The 21,010-nt window shown below is 41.5% G+C and overlaps 2 protein-coding genes across 4 annotated transcripts in view; one reads left to right on the forward strand and one right to left on the reverse strand.

Moving 5' to 3' along the window:
* Positions 1-585: 585 nt before the first annotated feature.
* On the reverse strand, positions 586-20,492 carry mRpL51 (mitochondrial ribosomal protein L51). 2 transcript variants are annotated; one of them, XM_022812891.2, is made up of 4 exons: positions 20,196-20,492; positions 1,474-1,679; positions 1,235-1,311; positions 586-937 (listed from the first exon to the last, which is right to left on the reverse strand). In XM_022812891.2, the coding sequence occupies exons 1-4, from the start codon at positions 20,249-20,251 to the stop codon at positions 800-802; spliced, it is 477 nt and encodes a 158-aa protein (XP_022668626.2). In that variant the 5' UTR covers positions 20,252-20,492; the 3' UTR covers positions 586-799. The 2 variants fall into 2 exon arrangements, with proteins under 2 accessions (XP_022668626.2, XP_022668625.1); XM_022812890.2 differs by lacking the exon at positions 20,196-20,492 and adding an exon at positions 2,710-2,934.
* Positions 10,389-21,010, forward strand: part of LOC111253468 (sodium/potassium-transporting ATPase subunit alpha-like) — a 33,114-nt gene continuing 22,492 nt past the window's right edge. The window contains exons 1-2 of one of the 2 annotated variants that reach the window (XM_022812870.2): positions 10,392-12,106; positions 13,811-14,155. Coding sequence is in view for 1 of the 2 variants with exons in the window: in XM_022812869.2 (XP_022668604.1) it covers positions 12,086-12,106 (21 nt within the window). In the remaining variant the exon portion in view is untranslated. Of the gene's footprint in view, positions 12,107-13,810; positions 14,156-21,010 lie in introns of both variants that reach the window. The other variant, XM_022812869.2, reaches the window with a different exon arrangement.

Below are 21,010 nucleotides of genomic sequence, written 5' to 3' on the forward strand. Positions count from 1 at the left end.
TATAATATATGTAAACTTTCTAGAGAGCTGCTTATAAAACGAGAATACTTGTTTATTTTTTTTGACCTGAGAGTAACGGCTATCTACTTGGAAAATCACCGCCTCTGACCTAACAAATCCAAACCTGGTGCTGGCAAAAGTGGGCCATACTTCTCAAAACACAAAGACCTTTTCGAAAACGAACTTGAAAAAAATCATAAAAACGTACTTTCTCCATCTCTCTATCATGACGAGGAAGTCGAACCTAATAATGTCAACTAAAAAAGTACATTATAAACTCTATTTGATCTACATAAGCGAACTACATTGCTTCAGCAGAGTTGGAAGCTCTACTTTCATCGAGCTTTTTTCTCTAATACACACTGGTTGCACTATTATTTTAGAAAAGAAAATTGTCTGAAAGAATATAAACCGCAAACCAAGAAATCTCTAGCTTCTTCTCCTTGCTACACGGCTAGTTTGACCTACAAAAAAACAGTTCACTTATTCCACACTTTCTAAGATTCGTTTGTGATTTGTCTAATATGGGCAAATATCGGCTCTATTTGTTTAGTCGGCGCTATTTCTACATTAAGCCTACATTGATGTAAATTAATATTTTTATTTATAATTATAATAATAATATGCAATTCAAGCAACTCTTCCGTTCATCCTTTTTTCGTGACAGTTATACCGTTTCATCGATTATGAATTTGCTAAATGTTTACTACAACAATTGCCGGCGGCCAATTACGCATACTCTAAAATAGTCGCTGGCATCTGTTTGGCAATTGTGAAAATATGGTCAAGGAAAATATGGCTACGTTTTAGTTTTGTTATTCAATTTCTTGAAAAGAAATCTAATTCGGTAACTCAAGTCATGGAAGCTTTTAGGCCTGGTAACCTTCCAGTGAGCGAACTGTTGGCGTTTCAATAGAAGCATTTGGTATTCGTTGCCCTGAAACAATATTGAAAATAGGTCATCAATATACATACAAAATACAAAAAGACTGCAGTTGTATAATAGGCAATACTTATAACCGATTAAACTATAATAAACCCATTATCTAGTAAATGCTTTATGTTATTAGTAGGGGGCATATTAATAAAAGTAGTCAGATCAAAGGCTTGCTTTGTGAACCATCAGTATGTTCCCTTCCATAATCTAAAATCACGAAAGCATTTTAAAGAAAAGTTGCTCCAGAAACTCACTGATTAAAAGACTGTCCATCAAATTAAAACTTAGCTTTCTTACTTGGAATCCGCGAAGCCATGGAGGTACACCCTGCATGTTGTCAGTGGGCCGTGCTTTGCCCGGTTCGCCAAGAATATCTATAACGAACATCAGAATCCGAGCATTAGTTTCTCGGCGCAAACTGGGGATGGCTTTTTTAAACAAAAAGGTACTTGTAAAATCTTTTCCCTGGATTAACTGAAACTGAAGCACACATGTACGTGTATATTTATGCCAGTGTATCCTCAACTTTTACGTACCGATATAGTCGTTCTGACCAAACAAAGCTCTCTTTTCCGTCCACGCGTTTTTAGGTTTGTATGCCTTCAGTGTATTGATGGGCTCTGGTGAATCTTGTAACCTTGGCAAGAATCCGATTTCTGCTATTTTGGTTTCGTAACCGAAACGCCTGAGCTTGCGATTGCCCCTGACGCTCTCGGTCTCGTATTTGTGGAGATCTGTTAGTCTGTAATGCGGAAAACGCACAAAAACTGCGTGACATTCGTTTTTTATGTAAAACAAGCTACAATCTTGAGGTAATGATTCGCATAGAAATATCTATTTGTCACAAAAGTTGCTTGATACGTCAGTGCATTTTTCGTGTAAATTCTAATACCGAGGTAGTAATGTACTCAAATCGTTCTTCTCAACTCCCTCAGCATTTGTTAACTTTTCATGTCGTTTAAAGAGCTCTAGTACAAACAAGGATGTTGATGCGCTCCTTGAAAGTACCTTAAAATAATATTTTTAGCATAGTAACCTTATTCGACAAGGAAATTAGTAAAGAAACTACGATTATTTTATGCTCTTATTTTTATTATCTTATTATATATTGTTATTATCTGAAGATGATTTATGTTCTTGATTGATCGTATGTATGATAGTTGTACTTAGCTAAATGGAAGTATACGGCACATTAGGCAGAACTGAATAAAATTATATACTGCAATATTTATAATCGACCGCTATCGATAGACTGGTATAGAATACGCGTAGAGATAATTTATACTTAAGTTCGAATTCTAGTTCGCCCAATCAGAACAAGACTTGCACGTTTGTTCTCGTCAAAACTATGCCCTTAGCTTTTCGATTTTTAGCTCATTGAAGAGAATAAGTCTAGAGCAGGAGCAAAAGTGCAATAGAAGAAAAAAAAGAGTTAAGTACTCATCGATAAACAGCTGGTGGCCCATAAGTTAAACTCACTTTCTGATTGAATCGTTCACAGTACTAGTGTATATTACATTGACGTCGCAACCAAAACACTGCCTATGTGATCAGTCCTTGTTTCTACTTACACCACAGGCCTACTAATTAAATTGGGGCATACGAGCATACATGAAACGCCAAATTTTTCAATAGGTCTCAAATCATATAGCCACAAAGAAACACCGATCGAAAGGCACTATTAAAAGATAGGAAAAAGTGAATATAAATAAAGGAACAAAGAGTGATTATTGTTATTCCTGTTGTTACTATTTACAAAAATTGACTCTAACTTTGTCGGTTTTACGTGATCGCTTTTCAGACTGAACAGCTTCACCGATGAGCAGATACGCCTCGTGGTGGCGCCTCGCACCAATGTGCTGAAGTTTTTCACTGAAGCTAACATATTTCCTTCCTTTTCGAAAATTTATGTAAGATTCGCCAACCATCGATAATGTCGGATTTCACGCACCGCGCAGATAGTACCGGGTCGGTGTTTGCAGTTCGGTAATTCGAATCTGTCGATGAACGAATTGTTGTTTACTACAAGGAGCACCATGCGGAGAGGGGCGCGTGTTGATCCAAGGCCAAAAGGCGCGCGGGGTAAGCAGGGCTCTGCCTTTTATGGTATTGTTGTTGAAGTTGCAGGGTGTACGGACTCGAAAATGAAAAAAGGATTGGTTTTTACCAGTGTTGCTAATAGCCTATTCAGTCGCGGCCATCGCTTAGCATCTAACAGTGGTTTCTTTGCTAATTCCACACGAAATTATTTAGGTACGGTTTACCTCAGAACGAGTATCTCCATATTTTGTGGCTTTCAGGTGAGCCTTTTATTATAAACCATATTATGTTTGTGAGTTTAAATGCACAAATGGATATTTAAGACCAAATTTCGCTATCTTTCTTGTTTCGTTATTTTACAGTCTTTTAATATGAATACTGTTTCAAATTGGACATTGATGAAAAATGATGGAACTTGACAGGACAAGCCAAAATTTGACCTTAGTGACTTTATTAATTTTTTTAACGACCCGTAACCATCTTCGTAAGAGAAAAGTTGCTCTCAGCTAACTTCAGGAGATAATTGGCCGTTCTCGCGGTTCACTGGTTGGTAATAGGTCAAATCGTAGGGAAGAAAATTGACTAACGTAATTATTGCTCGATATGTTTTCGTGCGGTCGATTTGCATGCTTTTATATTTTCTGCAATATGACAGAGGTTTAAACATAGGTCTCGACCTAGTGTGAATGAGAATTTCAGCGTCCTCATAGCCAAAGAGACGATTTTTGCACATGCTTATCGTTGACGCTGACGTTACCACTCCGAAAACCAACAAATGACTTTCTGACCGTGTAACCGGCTACATAGTGGATCAACTTTTCTCCCAACAAATTTTCTCAAAAATGTAATTTTTGAACTGCACTGAGGCTTGCCGACAAACAAAACCTCGGAATCGACAGTAAGTACACTTCTGAAATGTCTATTTTTGAAGGTTTACACAAGTTAAGCGAAGCGTGCAATTGAACCGAACGCGGCGCCAAAGTAAGACCACAAAACAACCCTACATAAAGAACCGCCTTTTTCCCCTCACAGACCTTCGTCTGTGCGGAACATGTGCGAAAACTCAATGTTTATGGAAAATTTATTTATGAAAAAACAATATGTGCAGGTACTCAAGTAACTTGAGCATTATATATATATATATATATATATATATATATATATATATATATATAATATAATATACAATGATATTTATCGTATGATATCACGGTTATGTGTACGAAATACTATTAGTACTTGCTATATCAAATATTCATACAAATTAAAAAGTATTCCACACCACACACATTGCAGTTGTCATACTTTCAATATATGAGTTGAATAATATGAGCTCTTAGTCTGCAAAGATAATCAAATACTTACACATTATTGTTAATATTTCGTATGAATAAACTGAAGTCTATGCGCCTGAGCCATGATAATCCGGCTTTGCTCTGCGTGCTAGCACCAGCTTATGTCGTTGACCGCTGGTGGGTAGCTAGTAGACTAAATCGTATCATTAATGCGCTTCTTGCGAAGCGCCATGTCCTTATCATTGGCAATGTTTCTTCCAGGACCTCATGGAATTAGTTAGGATCTTGCATGGTTTTGTACTGAACGCCCCTGCACAAATGCTCTTCGTGAAGTTGTACATCTCAAAAACTTGTTGAACTTCTTAGTAGTCAACTAATCGAACGAATTTATTTTCTTGAGTCGAGTAACACTCAAGTACTGGAGATATACATATCATATTTACATCTGTAGCAATCTGCCAGAGTTGACTGTGACACTACTAATATATGAAAACTTTTGCAACAACAGCAAGCAATATAAGGTGTTGTGTAAAGTATCTTTTGTTTAAAACAGTAACGCTTTCGACTGATTTTAGTAAAGAGGTGTAATTTGTCTGTTTAATAATAACACTTGTTTAATATAATGCAGTGTACCACAGTTAAAACAAAAAACGTCACAAACTTTTTTTATCAATATGCAAGTCTTAAACTTTATTTCTTAATATACAATAATATTGATAGTAATGTATTGAAATTACTAGATCCTTTCAAGACAAGCTGAATATACTAAAAGGTTATCCAAACTTTAAAACTTTTGTAACTGCTTAAGTCAAGTGTCGAAGCTTATCTTTTATTCAGTATATATAACAGAACAACTTAATGCACAAAAAACATAGTACAATTGATCATGCATGAATATAAGAGAGCCAACAGGCATAAGGCTTCTCAATCGACCGTCTCTTATCACGTTAAACAGCTCAGTAGCAACGGTACTGTTAAAAGCATCAGGCGCAACATATATAGGAGGTGCGACCTGTGCGAGCTGTTTTAATAACTTCGGTCTGCCATTTCCTGTTTTTAATATAATGCACCAGATCGAATCCACATGTAGTAAAAAAAGTAGAGTTCAAATCAATATCAGATGCGAATGCTACTCTTCCCCAACTGCCTGCTCCCTCGCTAAGATCCGAACCAAAAAACACTGACAGATAACCCCCAATGATTAGGGAGCATGGCACGTAACCACTATGCAAAGGGCCTCACACCAAATCCTTGCGGTCTGAACAACGCGAAACGCCACTGATTTCTTAAGGGACGATCAGTAAAGTAGATTCCATTTGGTGCTTTGCCAGACGCCGCTTACTGAGGCAAGCTTCGTGCCGTAAACTTCATTAAATTTCATAGAAAATTGCGCTATTTTGTAGGGCTGCATTTTACAAAGTGAGCGTGCTCCTTGAAGCTGTGCGTTCAGAAAGTAACTAAACCTTTAATTCTGATAATACCGATGTCAGGTAAACTTTACTCGTCATTGTCTACGGTGCACCCACGAGATGGCTAAAGCATGCAGAAGAAACTTGTACTTTATTGCAACAGCTATCTACAGTCGGTATCTGGAGTTCACGTTCTTTGGCTTTTATGGGAGTGCAATCAGACAAACTTAGTATCCTGTGAAGTTAACTTTTTTTTTAGCCCTAGCTAAACACAATCTTCTAGCAAAAACAAGATTCGGTTCCGTGAAATCCAACACTGGCACTAACAATATGCTGGCTCTACACAGCAAAAGAAGCAACAGTCAGTGTAGCTTTTAAACTATTGAGTAGATGGCTTTGACTGACGCACAACAATTATGGTTATATGAATCGTCAAAAATTAACAAAGACACACGAACGTCTATGGTACGTTAAGCACTGCTTCGATTTCGCAAGAAGAAAGATTTTTAATTGAATACAGAAAAAAATCTAATACTAACTGACACAGCCACTGAACATTCCTTTTTAATTCCTTCTAATTTTCCAATGATTTTGCTGCTCACATTCAGGCTAAATACGTAACTATTCGTTACTAAAAAGGGTGATACAGCTTTGCGCGTAAAAACAACCATTTTTAGTTAATAAAAACGCTTTACGCAGAGGATCTTGGTGGCAAGGTAGACTTTACTTTACTTACGGCTAACACAGTTTCAAAAATTTTTGGGAAAGTGCAATAGCAGCTATACACTGCAGTAACATGAAGCGCCGTAGTTGCGCAGTCAAGCAGTCAAGAACCAATTCATTGAAGTTGAATAATTTGAGGTTCACTAAACGAAACGCGCTAGTTGTTTTTAGTATTAAATTAGAGAAATCGCTAAAACAGAGAAAAAAAAAATGTATCGATATCCGAAAGTGTACAACAACAGAAGCCTGCATATATAAGGCACTGTGCCATCGTACGTTGCATACCCACAAACAAGTGCTGAGAGGTTTCAGCTTTATGTCTGCGCATTTACTTCGCACACGTTAATCACCAGTACATACCCCCAACTGACAAATCATCTGAACGGTCAGTTAGCTCTTGAATGCGTAGATTTGGGCCTGGGAAAGTTTCGAAAATATTCAATAGCTTTCAAATTTATATCGCCGTAAAATGTCATAATTGCACGATGATAGCATCCGCCTAATCAACTTATCGAGATCTGATCAGTAACTGGAAGTTCACTAAGGTAAGCAGGCTGCGCCTAAATTGCAGAGGTCGATGAGATATGCGAGCTTTTTTAGAATATAGTCCCAAAAGCTTGTGATTATTTTTATTATCCACAAAAAATATGAGGCCAAATAAAATAGAGGCCTGTGATTTTAAGATAGTTTTCGAATTCCGCATATGCAACATAGCTGTATTTCTGATTTTAACTAATTATCTCAGAAAAATGGTCCTATGAGTAGTTATAGTAATAAAATTAGTACGAGTTAGTTGAAAAATGGGCTTGCCCTAGATACTGTACTAAGTTTACATCACACAATTTAATTCGCATATAAGTACCTAATTTTAACTTTTTGGTTTCTCAATTTTGGCTGAAGTTATTGAATGCCAATAAAGGAAAATGTTTCGGTTCTATTCAAAACGATTATTCGTCTGCTGTGCTACCAAACTAAATAGCGGTCAAAAAAGATTCCATTTACATTAGGACAACATTGGTTCTACGATATAAAATGATGCGGATAATTTTGCAGAACAAATCAATTATTTAGCTTTATTTCCACATTTTTTATTATTCGTTCAAGAAACTGTATCACTGAAGTGCGAACAGACTTTTGTATCACCTCAAATTCAATCATTCGAATAGTGTTAAGTGCAATAAACTATACTTTTTAAGTTGAACACTTTCTTTGGAGATTATGTTGTCTGCCCATCGCCAAAGCTGCCGAGAGATACTACGCTATCTAATGATGTAAGGGAAAATACTTATATTAATCGGTGTTGAACCGCTAAGTAACTATCAGAATTACTCGAAGTCCTTTTATAGCGTCGTTGGTAGTACTGTGTGCTTTTCGGATCGAGTTAGATGTGATAGCCTGTCCTCGTGCTAGGTTAATAGGTAACATTTGTACCTACTAATTTTGGGGACACGTTTCGGTTCAGGTCCGAATCTGGACATAAACACAGTTCGTTTCGCGCTAGAAACCATAAGTGTGAATGAAAGCCGAATGGTGGTGTCGGACGTAAAACTCAAAATTTGGAAATCTGTTAATCGAAATTGCGTTGTCTAAGCAACAACTCAATAACACGGATATAAGGAATATGATATGAAATTGTGTTGAGTGCTTACGTCTAATACTGCTTTAAGTAGTGCTTCAAACAAAATAATAATTTGAGATTTAAATTGCTTTGTCGAAAACAATATAGCCCTCCAACAATATTATTTGCTTGCCTGATTCTGTGTTATTGCTTGATTTCTAGCAACCGTGTAGTAGTGTAATGTACAACTGCAAAATCCACTTGTTTGGTTACTGTAAAAATAATAAACTTCTTTATTTGTCAAATTCGTATAATAATCTTTTCTTAGCGTGTCGTAATTGCATGCGCCAGATTTTTTCATACAACATGGATTCGTTAAGAAGTGGTCTATAGCTCAGAAAAATAATTTTTGGCATAATACAAAGAAAAATTATATGAAAAATAAGAAGCGATTATTTGCACCTTAGTGTTTACGCACCGGTACAAGGGCATAAGCCAAAGGGAAAGTCACGACGATTGGAGCGGTACGACAGATTGCCCACTCATTCTGTACGCCGATTAGCGCGAAAGCAGAAATTGCTCCGCATCCGACATGATGTATACCCGATTGGTCTAAGTATTAGAAACAGCTCCGGTTCATTGTTATCCGAATTCCGCATGATATATAAATTTTGATCAATCCTTAACTGTAAGCCAGAATTTTTTTATGGATTTTGTCTAGATACCTGAATAGGAATCCTGCGTAATGTGGTCTGCTAGAGAACCCCTTAATTCTACGCGAGCCTGGAGAGTAAAGGCAATACAAAAATCCCTTTCTAATCATACAAGTCTCAGTGATGTTAAACATCCGTTTGTCGTTGACCATGAATACACTATTCATTCTAGGTATAGAATGGGAATGGAGGTCCTGATGTCATGCCAATCGCAGAGCAATGATCACGGAAGATACGATTGGGGATACTATTGTTTTGCACCGAGAGTAAAGGAACAAGCGTCTTTGCTAGCGCCCTACGTTTCAGTACCGTTCTTGTTATTGCATTTTCTTTATATGAAGTGTATAGAAGCGCACAGTTGCGAAATCAGAAAAAAAAACTATATTTGAGTCTATACTAGGCAGGTGAAAACAGCGAAATTTCATAATAATTGAGTTGTATTGTTCGCTTTACGCGTCCTTATATATATATATATATACAATCGTTCGAATCAGAAGCGTAAAAATCCATGATTATATACATATATATATATATATATATATAAATAAAAAAGGGATAAAAGATCCTCCTCGAACGATTTACGATACGTCGGAGATTTCCAGTAATAAATGAAGTTATATGCAATCTATTCTATCCCATTGCTTATATTTTGATATCCGGATGGCAATTTGCAGTTGCGCGTACTCTGGTTCGTCGCGCTTATCTCGTGTTAGGTCGTCTTCGCCTCTGAATATTATGTTCGTGCCGTCCGACTCGTGCTTCCTTCTGGCCTTCGATTGATATCGTGTCTGTCTCAAGTTTACTTCAGAGCTTTTCCGCACACTTCTCCTTGCCCCATCTCGGCTTGCGACTGTTTCAACATCTCTTCATTTGAAGTGCGTTACTGCCTTTCCTCATGGGATAAGTTACGCGTCGTGACTTGTGCTATATATCTTCCCGCATCTGGGTCTTTTGCTACCTGTCTTTCTTTCGGTTTATACCTGAATGTGCCTACCTCAGATGACTGTCGCCCTCTAACGATTTTCAGACAAATTGAATGTTCGCGTATGCGCCCGCCCTCCATGCGCCTTTTCGGTTGTCTCTGTTATAGCCGTTAGGCTCGGGGCCGTTCTCAAAGCAAGCAATCTCTGGTGAGTCTGTTTCTCGTGTCTGCCTCTCTTCTCAACCGATTCGCTGTGCTGTTCGTTTTAATGAACCGGCGCAACTCTACTATCGCCGGCGCCACCGTCTCCGCCGACGAGGCCACCCTGAGTCCGCAGCGTTCGCTGGGCGCTCTATGGCGCCCTGTGCTTGCATACAATGTGTGATATGGCTAACATGCGTGCATCTCTTTGACTGCCTACCTTTAAACTTCCCCATATGACTGTGTAAGCGTAATCTGGGTGCTGCACGGCTCAACTGGCTGGCTGGCTGACTGCGTATCATTACCGACGTACAGGCAAACTTCGAACGCCAACTCGTTTCATAGTGGGGTTCGTTCGTTTGTCTCCTCTACCCTGTTTTTCCCTCCCTTTCCGAGCTGCTGCCGTTGCCGAATGGCGTGCTAGTGCCGGATACAGCGACGGTACTAGCCTGTGGTAATGCCGGCCTGTGGTACCAGGACATACGACCGAATGCCCCTCGCCGCCGCCGCCGCGGTGGTCGTCGTCCGCTGAAACTGAGCGTGTAGGTTAGGTGTGCGCCGTTTCTGGGCCCTTTAAAGCAGCATCGCTACGCCCTCTGCGATCCCTTGCACATTGGCTGCATGTGTGTATGCGCGTGTGGCTCATTGTGTCTCTAACTGCCTTCACTAGTAGCTGCGTCTTTATATGTCTGTGTATATGTGCGTGAGACCCTGTCTAACCGGCCGGCTTCGTGCTTTTTGCGACTAGCGTTACCTGTTAACGGCCTGCATCGGCTGTATGTCGCAGCAGCATCAGCGATGCTGATCGCAGAGAGTAAATGAAGACAGGCAACAGCAGTCATTTGAGATTCGGGGCGTCCAATTACAGTTCGTTGCAAGACGACAAGTGCATCAACAAGATCGTAAGCAGGCCAGCGAGTAAGCCACAGAATACCGCATAAGCAATTATTATCTGTTCCGGTTGTGTGGTCGCTTGTTTTTTGCTAAAGCACGCTCCAGTATACCACTTGCTGGCCGTGTAAACGCACTGCATTGCTAGCACCAAACCGTTCGTTGCTTCTTTGCCACCGCGATCAAGCGCCTCTACCGAAAGCTAAAAACGAACGGTCTTTGTTGCGGCGGCCCCGTGACCGTCGTCATCGTCGTCACCGCCGCACCGTCGCCGCCGCCGCCGCCGCTAAGGGGAAAGGGCATACGCAGCACAAACGACAAACATCAGCATCATCAGTCGCCACAGCAGACCACCCCTTTCGGCCGGCGGTAAACAGCTAACTGACCGCTGACCAACGTGTTCTGTGCCTCTGCCCGGATCGCCATTGTCGTGCTCGTCATTTTACTCTGCTATTTCGGCGGAGAGAGCGTCGGCGTCCGCCAGTTGAGGAAGAGTTGAACTTTGTGTGGCCGTTTCGTACGACTGTGCCTGTAGACGTGTGTGCCTGTCCATTTCTCCGACTCTGTCTGGACGTGCTTTGCGTCCCTGTGTGCGCATCTGTGTCTGCGTGTATCTGAGTGCACTTGTGCGTCTGTTTGCGACCGGCAACGCCAGCAGCCAACACGAGCGGAGAAGCGGGCGGCGGCTACCAGCAGCAGCACGATCACAGCAGCTAACGCCAGCTAGCTAGCGGACGGCTGGATAGCGGTAGCAGTAGCAGCAGCAACAGCAGCAGCAGCAGCAGCAGCAGCCGCCGCCGCCGCCGCCGCCGCCGCCGCCGCCGCGGGAGACGGGAGATGAGCAAGCGAGCGAGCGGGCGAGCGAACGAGAGAGCGAGGTGAGCCGAAAACGGATCATCGGACCGACCCAACCGAGCCTGGCCGCGTCGGGCAGCAACAGCATCGGCGCCAGCACCAAAACGACCACGACGTTGATCACCAGAGCGACGGGCAGCAGCAAGCGACGGACATACGACCGACCCTGTCTGCCGTTTGAGCTGCTGCTGCTGCTGCTGCAACGGTGCGAGCGGCTGCATCCCTTCCGAATAGCGACGGAAAGGCGACGGCAGCGGCCAGTAGTAGCGGCTGCCACAGCAGAAGTAAACGAGCAGTCGCTAGCGAAAAAAAAACAACGGAACGAAGGGAAATTAGACTCTGCCACTACTCTGATACTGGAAGTGTCAAATAAAGATAACTGAACAGAGTTGACTCCAGCTCTGACTGTCCTCGAGGAAATAGACGCGCTACAACTACGAGTACTGCCAGCGCTATCCGGGTTGTGGCAGTCCTTATCTGACCAGGAGAACAGGAGAACTCGGCTAGCCAAAAGGGAAACAGAACCGGGCCGGAGAACAAGATGGGAGACAAGGACGATCAGGTATGTAGATTGTTGCAGGTTGTTATCGAGCCCCCGGATGCTTAGAGGTATAGTGTTGGCTAGTGCTGGTGGGGTCGGGTGAATATCCTGTTATCGTCTGGGCGTGACTGTCGGTGTTTGACTATTCGTTCCTATGTGCGATTCGCGTGGATAGCCGAATACGAGTGTAACCATGTTGCTGATCGGTGCTAGTCTTCAGCGTATGAAGGCGTAATGAAGGGACGAATCTGAAGCATCTAAACGGTTTTCTCCAACTAATTCCTGCTGTAGAATAATAATAATATTGATACGAATACCTTGGCGGCCTCTTTGCGGTACGTAAGTCCACTTATCGTGTTCATCGAGCTGATGGTTTCTTAAACGACAGGGAAAAAAAATGAATGATACGGTTTGCTCATAAGCTTGCAGCGCGGAAACAGACAAAAAATGCAGTGATGTTCCTTGCTTTTATTTGACAGTGCGCCTTATCGATCGAATGATTCGTCAATGGTAGCCACCTTCAGTGCGGTTTAGTGAATGCAGTGAAGGAGCACAGGGCACATTGATCGTATTGAGAAAGGTGGCGGCCACCGTTCTCTTGACTGGCTCCTCGGAGCCACTGACGAGGGCCCATGAGCAGGACCGTTGCGGTCCACGCCCTTGCGTGCCTGGTATACGATGCAATACACAGTATACGATACTCGGCCGCCGCCAGAAGTCTGCCATGGCAGAGATCCATCTAGGTGTCCGTCAATTTGCAATTCATGGGGAACGATTTCCTTCGGGGGTGAGGCCAACCGTGAGTGCCGTGTAGAACACTGAGAAATAGAGTTTGTGCGCTCCAGAAAATGTTTGCAACGAACTCGTGTGTGCAATACGTAAACTAATATATGGAGTAAGCCTGATAAAGTCGGGATCGTCGACGTTCACCGTCGTTTCCCGAAACTGAGACAGCTCTGTGTATGCTGTAGGGAATGCATGTCATGGTGGAATCGGGCATTTCCGTCAAAGCAAAGCAACAACAATAGTATATTTCCACTCTGCACGAGGCAGGAGTGGATAGGCCGGTCGTCCTTTCGCGGCTGCAAGAGAACCTCAACAGAAATAGTCACGACGACAGAAGCAAGGCGGTAGGCACCATTTGGTCTCCTATGATATGATACGTACAGTAAAGTCCAACCCAAACCTCCTTTGTGGCTGAAATGCTGCCATTACAATTAGCTAACAGTGGAAATCATAAGAAAGAATGACAATATCCTTTCAAAATTACTTTGTTCGTATACTCCTTGCTCCTTTGAGCTGGCGGCACCGAGAGTCGCAGGAGTGGCACAGGTTCCAACAGCATAGGTGCTGCTGTCACTGCTGTTAAAGAATCTAAAAAGTGATTCTGGCGGGGATTGGTTTTCATTAGTCGGCGAACTATAATAATATGTGATTGCAGCTAGGATCGGTAAGCAATTATAAACAACATAGATCTTTGTGCGACGGTCTGTATCAAAACTCAGCTGCCCAAGATACAATAGTGTACTGCTTTGTTGGTTACATTTCATTAAAAAAAAAAATTAAGTCTAATAAACTCTTTGATAGGGCCATGATATCTGCCAAACACTATTCAGATATCCCAAGATGGATTAAAATCTGTTGTTCAAGTTACGCCCTGTGACCTTTCCCCATTTGTATTTTGTTCGCTATAGTACACACTGATTTTTCGAATGTTGTATTTAGCTGTTTGTCTACAGGTATTACTTACGACAGCAGCTAAAAAGAAGTAAGACAGAAGACATATTTTTGAATTTTTGCCCAAAACCTATGGCAGCCATCACGGTATCAAGTTGTGTTGATTTGCTCCACGTCACCTGCTGCTAGATCGAGAAGAGGATGCAGACTCGCAAGCGGCATCGTCTCACTGTGACCTTAAGTCATATTACGTTGTGTTACCGTTACGTCAGTCAACGAACAGCTCTATCTTCTCGTGCTATAACCGTGTTGTTAATATCCCGCCTCCACTAAATCCCGGCGAATTTAGTCAGCTCGTCGGATTCAGTCCCGTGTTTGCTTCACGCTGCGCAGGTATATATGCACATGAACATCAAAAAAGGCAAGAACATCGCAAAATTATCAATTAGCTTTGCTTTCTATACTTGCTGCTACTGCTGCTAGCTGCCAAAACGTTCAGTATTGGCCAGATTCCCACTGCTGCTATAGTACAACGAGCAGCCAGCTAGCCAGCTATATAGCCGGTTCCGTGTCCTCTTTTTGCCCCCTGTGTCCACGATGTCCCCTAGGCGCCGGGTAGTAGCGATGGCGGCGGCTTTAGACGACCTTTCTCCATTCTCGTTTCTCCGGTGACGGTGACCCTGCCGGCTCGGCTGCGCACGCTGTCTTTCTTCCCCAGCCTTTCCACGATCATCTGGAGGCAGCCATTGCAGTAGCAGCAGTAACAGTTGCAGTTATAGGTAATACAGCTCCTCGTGATCTTTTCCAACGTACAACCACTTCTAGGAAAATATAGAAGAAATAAGTGGTAAAACGTCTTTTCACATGGATTGGCCCTTAAATGCGGTAATGCATGAAGCATAGGAATAATAACATTAACCATATTCCAATCGTGTACAGCTAAATCTCGTGCACGGCCTGTGACAAGCAACCTGATAAAGATAAATCAGAAATTTTCCAACTAATGCAATTATGTTGATATTAGTATCGTGGCTGTATTACTGATGATCCTGACCCAATTCCCGGAGACTCATTCAATAAGTCTAATACAACGTATCAATGATAACTGTACCCTTTTACGAAAATGGAAATGGGTACTCAAACACAAAGCAGGCGTCGTCTCCCACGTATGTTTTAACAGACCGTTCGTTTTTTTCGGAGCATCAAGCCTTTTCAACTAACCCTTGTTTGCACTCGGTTCCAAAACGTTATACGGATAGTCTGACACCCAAATCTGCTATGTACCAATTGTTCTGTCTTGGTGCCTGTACGTTTCGTACGATTCGCCTTCTTCAACGAAAGTGATCTCGAGTTTATCTATTTTTGAAGTGGAGTTAAGAGTTGAGATATTATATTTATTATTTATTAAAATTAAATTTTAAAATATAGACGAACAATATAGAAAATAGAAGAAAATTAGGAAAACCAAAAACCAGCATTCTAAGCTAATCATTACTCTGTCTAAAACAACGACAGAGACAGTGTTCCTAGTATGTACTACGTGCTAGGATAGGACTATGTTGATACACACTGGCCGCTCGCTTCTGATACTGCTGTGAACTGCTACTGACGCGGTTTAGTGGCTTGCTAAAATCACTGTTGTTATTGCTTTTAGCTGAGTCACATTTCTAGGCGTTCTAGGGCCGGTGGCAAGTCACTCAGACCCTCCTTGGTGGTTTCTTTGTCCATTCGTGATATATGCCGATCACCGAAAACATGTCTCACGACAGACTAACAGCCCTGGTGCTCAGTATTTACCTAGCCTCTTGACCATTGCTGCTGCTCTATATAATCAATACGGCGATATATCGCAGGTTACCTTTTTTTTTTACCTGACCTGCTGAACGTATTGCCCATTCGGGGCTTTTTCGTGTTCGCGCATGCGCCCGCAAAACAGAAGAATCATGGCACTCGCACTGCTTACAATTTGTGTATATATTTTTTTCTAGATTATGTGAAATAGGCTTCCAGTCGACTTACGGCGCATAATTTTAAGCTTCATTCTGTTTTTTTTCGGTAAAACTTTGTTACAATATGTCTGTATTACGCAACGTGATGTACTATCGACAGATCTGTCAAATTTAACTTCATGTTTCGAGCTGGTTCGGTCTTACACTCATACCCAGTAAAACTCAGGCCCCTTGAACGTGACGCGCTAAGAATCTACTCAGTACGCGACATTTCGACATGTTTGGTGTTTCTGGAGATGGAAAGAAAAGCGATTCAAGACACCTTGATTTCTAGTTAACGTGAACTAAGCGTTTAAAAATAGGGTACGTTTAAATCTAAACAAAACGAGCTCTGCTTCCGTTAGAGGTCAAAACAGTGAAGTCATACACTCAGTTTGGGTTGCTTTTTGTCAACAAATATAATGTATGTACAATGCAAATGGTTGAACAAAAATCAAAATACCCAACCGAAGGCTCTAGCAAAGAAATAGTTCTCTAATCAGTTAGGCGTGACAAATCAAGTCACTTTCGTACCGGAAATAGCTTTGTTAGAACTTTCTATAAAATCTAACTGATAGTGTAAAACGCGCAACCGATAATGGGACACTAATAAAGTACAGACTAAAATTGGTACGGGTCAATAGAGCTATGTAAATAGCTCAACTGTTGCAATAGTCACACGTTTCAGATAAGTATCCAAAGTCGATTATGGCTTCGCAATCACGTCGTACATAAGATTGGCAATAAGTCCAGCCTAAATAAGGGCTACAGTGATAGTTATTTTGTACTTTATTTTTTATTATTATATATTGTAATACTTTATTCAAATCAGGATCAGTATGAGATATTTACCGCTTGACTACGCGCAGCATTGGTCGCTTAACAGAAATAATAAAAGCTCAAAAAATAAAACAAGCTTAAATTTCTATCATATTGCGACCACAGTTTTTCAGTTGCTAAGCTGTGATTCAAAGTAAAAAAAGCGCTAGCAGTAGTCATCCATAATGATTACCATATTTCAGAATAGTGTCATACGAAATCAACTCGTAATTCCACAATTAACGAAAAAGTAAGCATTTTTGCGAAACAATAAGGTTTTTTCTACACAAATCATATGTAACATTTCTCTAAGTGTTGGGGGCTTCGAAAACGCTCAAATATTTCTTATCGATAAATAGATAGATAGATATAGTTCAAGATCGAACTCAATCTTCTCGAAATTATCTATAAAAAATTGAACAAAAATGATCTGATTTTTCGAAGCAGAACCACGTCAAAAACTATGGGACCCCTAAACACTGAAGAGGTTTGCTGGTGGTAATACATGAGTACACGTGCGAGTTATTTGGTAACGCTAAACTGACGACAGTGCCAAACGCTCGTTATATTCGAGCTCGGACCAGAAAATACTTGAAAAATACTATCTATACACTAGCAACGAAGGTGATGCGTTCAAAAATATATTATGAACAAAATATCTATATTGCTGTATTGGCTTGACAGGCACACGCGTGTGCATACTGGGTGTACGGTAGCACGCGTGTGCATACTGGGCGTACGGTAGCACGCTTGTGCATACTGGGCGTACGGTAGCACGCTTGTGCATACTGGGCGTACGGTAGCGGTTACGCTAAGAAAATTAACGTTTAGCTCATTTTTTGGTGTGTTTTGTTACGTAACTATGATTTGCTATAAAACTATGTATACCTATGTATAGCTATGTAAAACTATGTATCGCGAAAACGAAATGTGAGAATTGACTCGACAGTGACTTCCGAGAAAAACATAGTACGCCATACTTCAGCTTCTCTTTATCATTGCACAATTGGTCACGAGTCTTGCAGGCTACCCAGAATCACAACTCAGAAGGGACTATCACCATGAGACTTTCTTTAAACATACTTTGCCAATTCTTTTCTGTTGGCCTGGCGCTTTTCTTGGGTTTGTGCACGCGTATAAATAAAACGCATATATGTATTTTAGTCGGTAAATAAAAGGCTTAATGATAAGGATTTTCGTGATAGCCAAAATCGTCTAGCAAATCGGCTACGACAAGCCCGATACGGTGATAATTACGTTTGATTTCGAGTTCTGAGGCTCGCTATAGTAGAAGCATTATACTTTTTTGCTTGGAACTTATACGGTAGCCGCGAGAGCCGTTTATCGAGCTAACATCCACAAAGTTACGTGTTCAATCTTCAATAAAAGCTCGACGATTTTTTAAACCTATTTGACTACATAATTTCAGCTTACTGCCTACTTGCCTTTATCTAGCGTAGACCATATGTTTGAATTGATCTCGATTTTAGCACAGTATTTGTTGCCCACCGAGAATGTATTGACGCGGAAAAACTGTAGCAGTTACAAAGAAATGTCCCAGGCACAGCTAATAAGTCTGTATCCAGGGTTCAAGCAGGCTGTCTTTATTACTTATAATTCGACGCGAATGTAATTATATAAAAGGCTGGGGACCTTATGTCCAGTTATTCTGTCAAACCAACCAGTATGTGTTAACTACAGGAGGACAATATCACAGTCTAAAGGAATTATCTCCGATAAAAAGCCATGTGACTGTAAAGATGAAAACGACTATATTAGTGCTGAGTTGCGTCATAGTGTGGAAAAGCTTAATAATATAGTAATCTTTGTTTTTGTTAGGAAAAATCACGGTTAACATATTCACGTCCGCTTTCTTTAGCGTTTTAGTATTAGTCTGATTAGCGCTACAAAGTAGCGTGTTCACGGTACTTCAGTATTTTGTTATTAGCAAAGCTGGAGCTTAAGTACACTTTGCTGTTGAATATAATCCTGATTGGAATTAGTTTATGATTAAATTGAAGCCATACGCGCAAATATGTACATGTAACAAAAAATGTCGTGACACATTCGAAATGATACGCTGCTTCTGGCTGTCTCCCGCACGTCTAACAAACCGTTTGCCTTTGATGGACGTGAGTTAATCAATTATGGAAATTTAACCATATAATTATACTATTTTATTAGTGTTTAAGGGTACTTAGGCCGACCAATTTTACGAGTAACAAGGTGCTTCCCATAGCACCGCAGTATGTCCATGACCTCATTGTGCTTCTGCGAGTGACAGTTTGTCTAAGTTTGGGCGCTCCATTCCGACAGAATGACATGCGAGCAGCTCTAACTTCGCCTTCGAATCTAGCAGCTGCACCTCTCCAAGCGGACAGCGTTGGATTAACAATCCATAGCAAGCTGCTAGAATATTAGTTTTTAATCAATCGTAGATAGTCATATATGTATATATATAAAAGTGCGTGCAGGCTTCCACGTACGACAACTTCTCCATCTATATCTGTGCTATTAACTCACCGTTAGAACTATAAAAATCTGTTGTTAGGTTAGTCTCCTGTTTGGACATTGACAGATTCGATTGTATTTTCATCAAAGTGGGTGTAGTAAAAACTTGAAGTCCTCTATTTTTTTTCATTCATTCAGTTTATCTTGTTGTCACATCTTTCGTAAATGCCATTTTAAAGGGACTTAATAAGCTACACGCGCGGCGTAACACACGGGTCATACGTAAACGCTTCCTTTACGCATACGTCATGTCCTTAAACTCTCGCTTCTATCACTGGTAGCAGCAGTTACCTCGAGTATTTCTTACCGCAAAATTCATCTCGCATTGCCTAATGACAACGACAGCCCGAACAGGAACGGGCTATAGTGTATAGCCGACAAGAATAAGCGTCCTGGTCGTTTCCGGCCCAAAATCTGGCGATCGCAGTATCTTTAAGTGTGTTATTGCGGTTAAGGGTTTTGATATTGTTCGTTTGCTGCTGCGCAAAGCCGCGCATTGGCATGTGGAAGCCGGAATGTGACTTTCGAAACCGAGCAAAATCTACTACGATGCAACAATGATTTTTAGTCGCAGTAATAAATAACGTAGTGAAAAATGACTTGAGCACGCCATAGCGGAAATCACAAGAGTTATATCCGATAGGGAATTTACATGTTTATATTAACTGCAAAATTTGACCGTATTGTATTTTGACATGCCTAGCTTATTTCTTATCTCAAATTTTACTTTTTTCATTTAGTAACGACAGCAGCAGCAACACGGGATTGTCAAAGGTAGACTTATCGCCTGTAAATTATCAAGTTTACTGACTGGTCTGCTGCCCCTCCTCCCCCGGTTTATCAGGTCCGTGCGTGCAAGAATTGTCAAAATGCTGGTGTAGTAACTTCAGGCTTCCTAGTCAGCGCCAGCTGGCCAGTTCCCTAGTCACAAAAGCTACTCATTATTTACTCAATCTCGTCTTCACTGGTTTTATCCTACGCACGTGTCATGCTCATCCTACGCCCGCGTCTTGGGTTTGGAGCGGCACACCCCGTGGCGTTACGATTGAATGCATTACGCCGTCAGTATGACTACTACGTACAACCGCCTAGTGAAACGTAGCGTTACAACGTACCTTTTCCTGTCGCCCGAGCGCTGATGTTGATAAAGTCGTCGTTTCCGCCCTGTCATCCCTATCAGTAACTGCAGCGAGCTGTCAGTTTCCAGCGCCGTCGCGGTCGATTTTCTTAGGTATCAAGTGTTGTTTGCCTTCGTCTTGAATAACTCGAAGAAGACGTCGTAAATATAGGACGTCCGCGTGCAAGACAAACGGCAAGAATTGTGACCAACCTAGCTTGGTTGCAACAGCGGGGCGAACAACGCCTAGGAACACCTTAATAGTCATGGCATCCAATGGTCTCGAAAGTTGCATGCCTCGAATGTGAACAGGACGAGTACGACCCGTTAAGTGTCAACCGGTCGTTTTTGCTGGCAAGAAAAACTAGACGCCGCGATTTACCCTTGACTTCTGCGTAATCCCGTCGATTTTAGCCTTTTGTTCTGACTCTGTCACGCAGTGCATTTAGATTTAGTACAACTACCACTACTGCTAGCCCAAGTGATTGTTACTTTTGCTGCTTCTACTAACGATCGAGTATCAATGGTAAATAATCCTTTGTGTGTTTGGTGCTCGATTCATGTTCGATGTTCGATTCTGTCAGTTCACTTTTTCCTGTTCGTTTTCGCTGTTTCTTTCTTTGTCAGCCATTCTCCAACACTTCGCTCCCTGAGCTCTTCTTTTTGTGATAATACTGCCATTGGCGGAGTAATAGCAGCAATAACTGGTAGTCCTTACGGCATCGCGGTGCCCATTCCGAGCTGATACTGGTCAAAGCCAGTTCTAGCAGCATGGCCTTTGCGCGGTTCGGTCCTTGTTGTGGGCTGATTTGT

Source organism: Varroa destructor, unplaced genomic scaffold (assembly GCF_002443255.2).
Source record: "Varroa destructor unplaced genomic scaffold, Vdes_3.0 BEIS01000006.1, whole genome shotgun sequence".
NCBI classification, from domain to species: Eukaryota; Metazoa; Arthropoda; class Arachnida; order Mesostigmata; family Varroidae; genus Varroa; species Varroa destructor.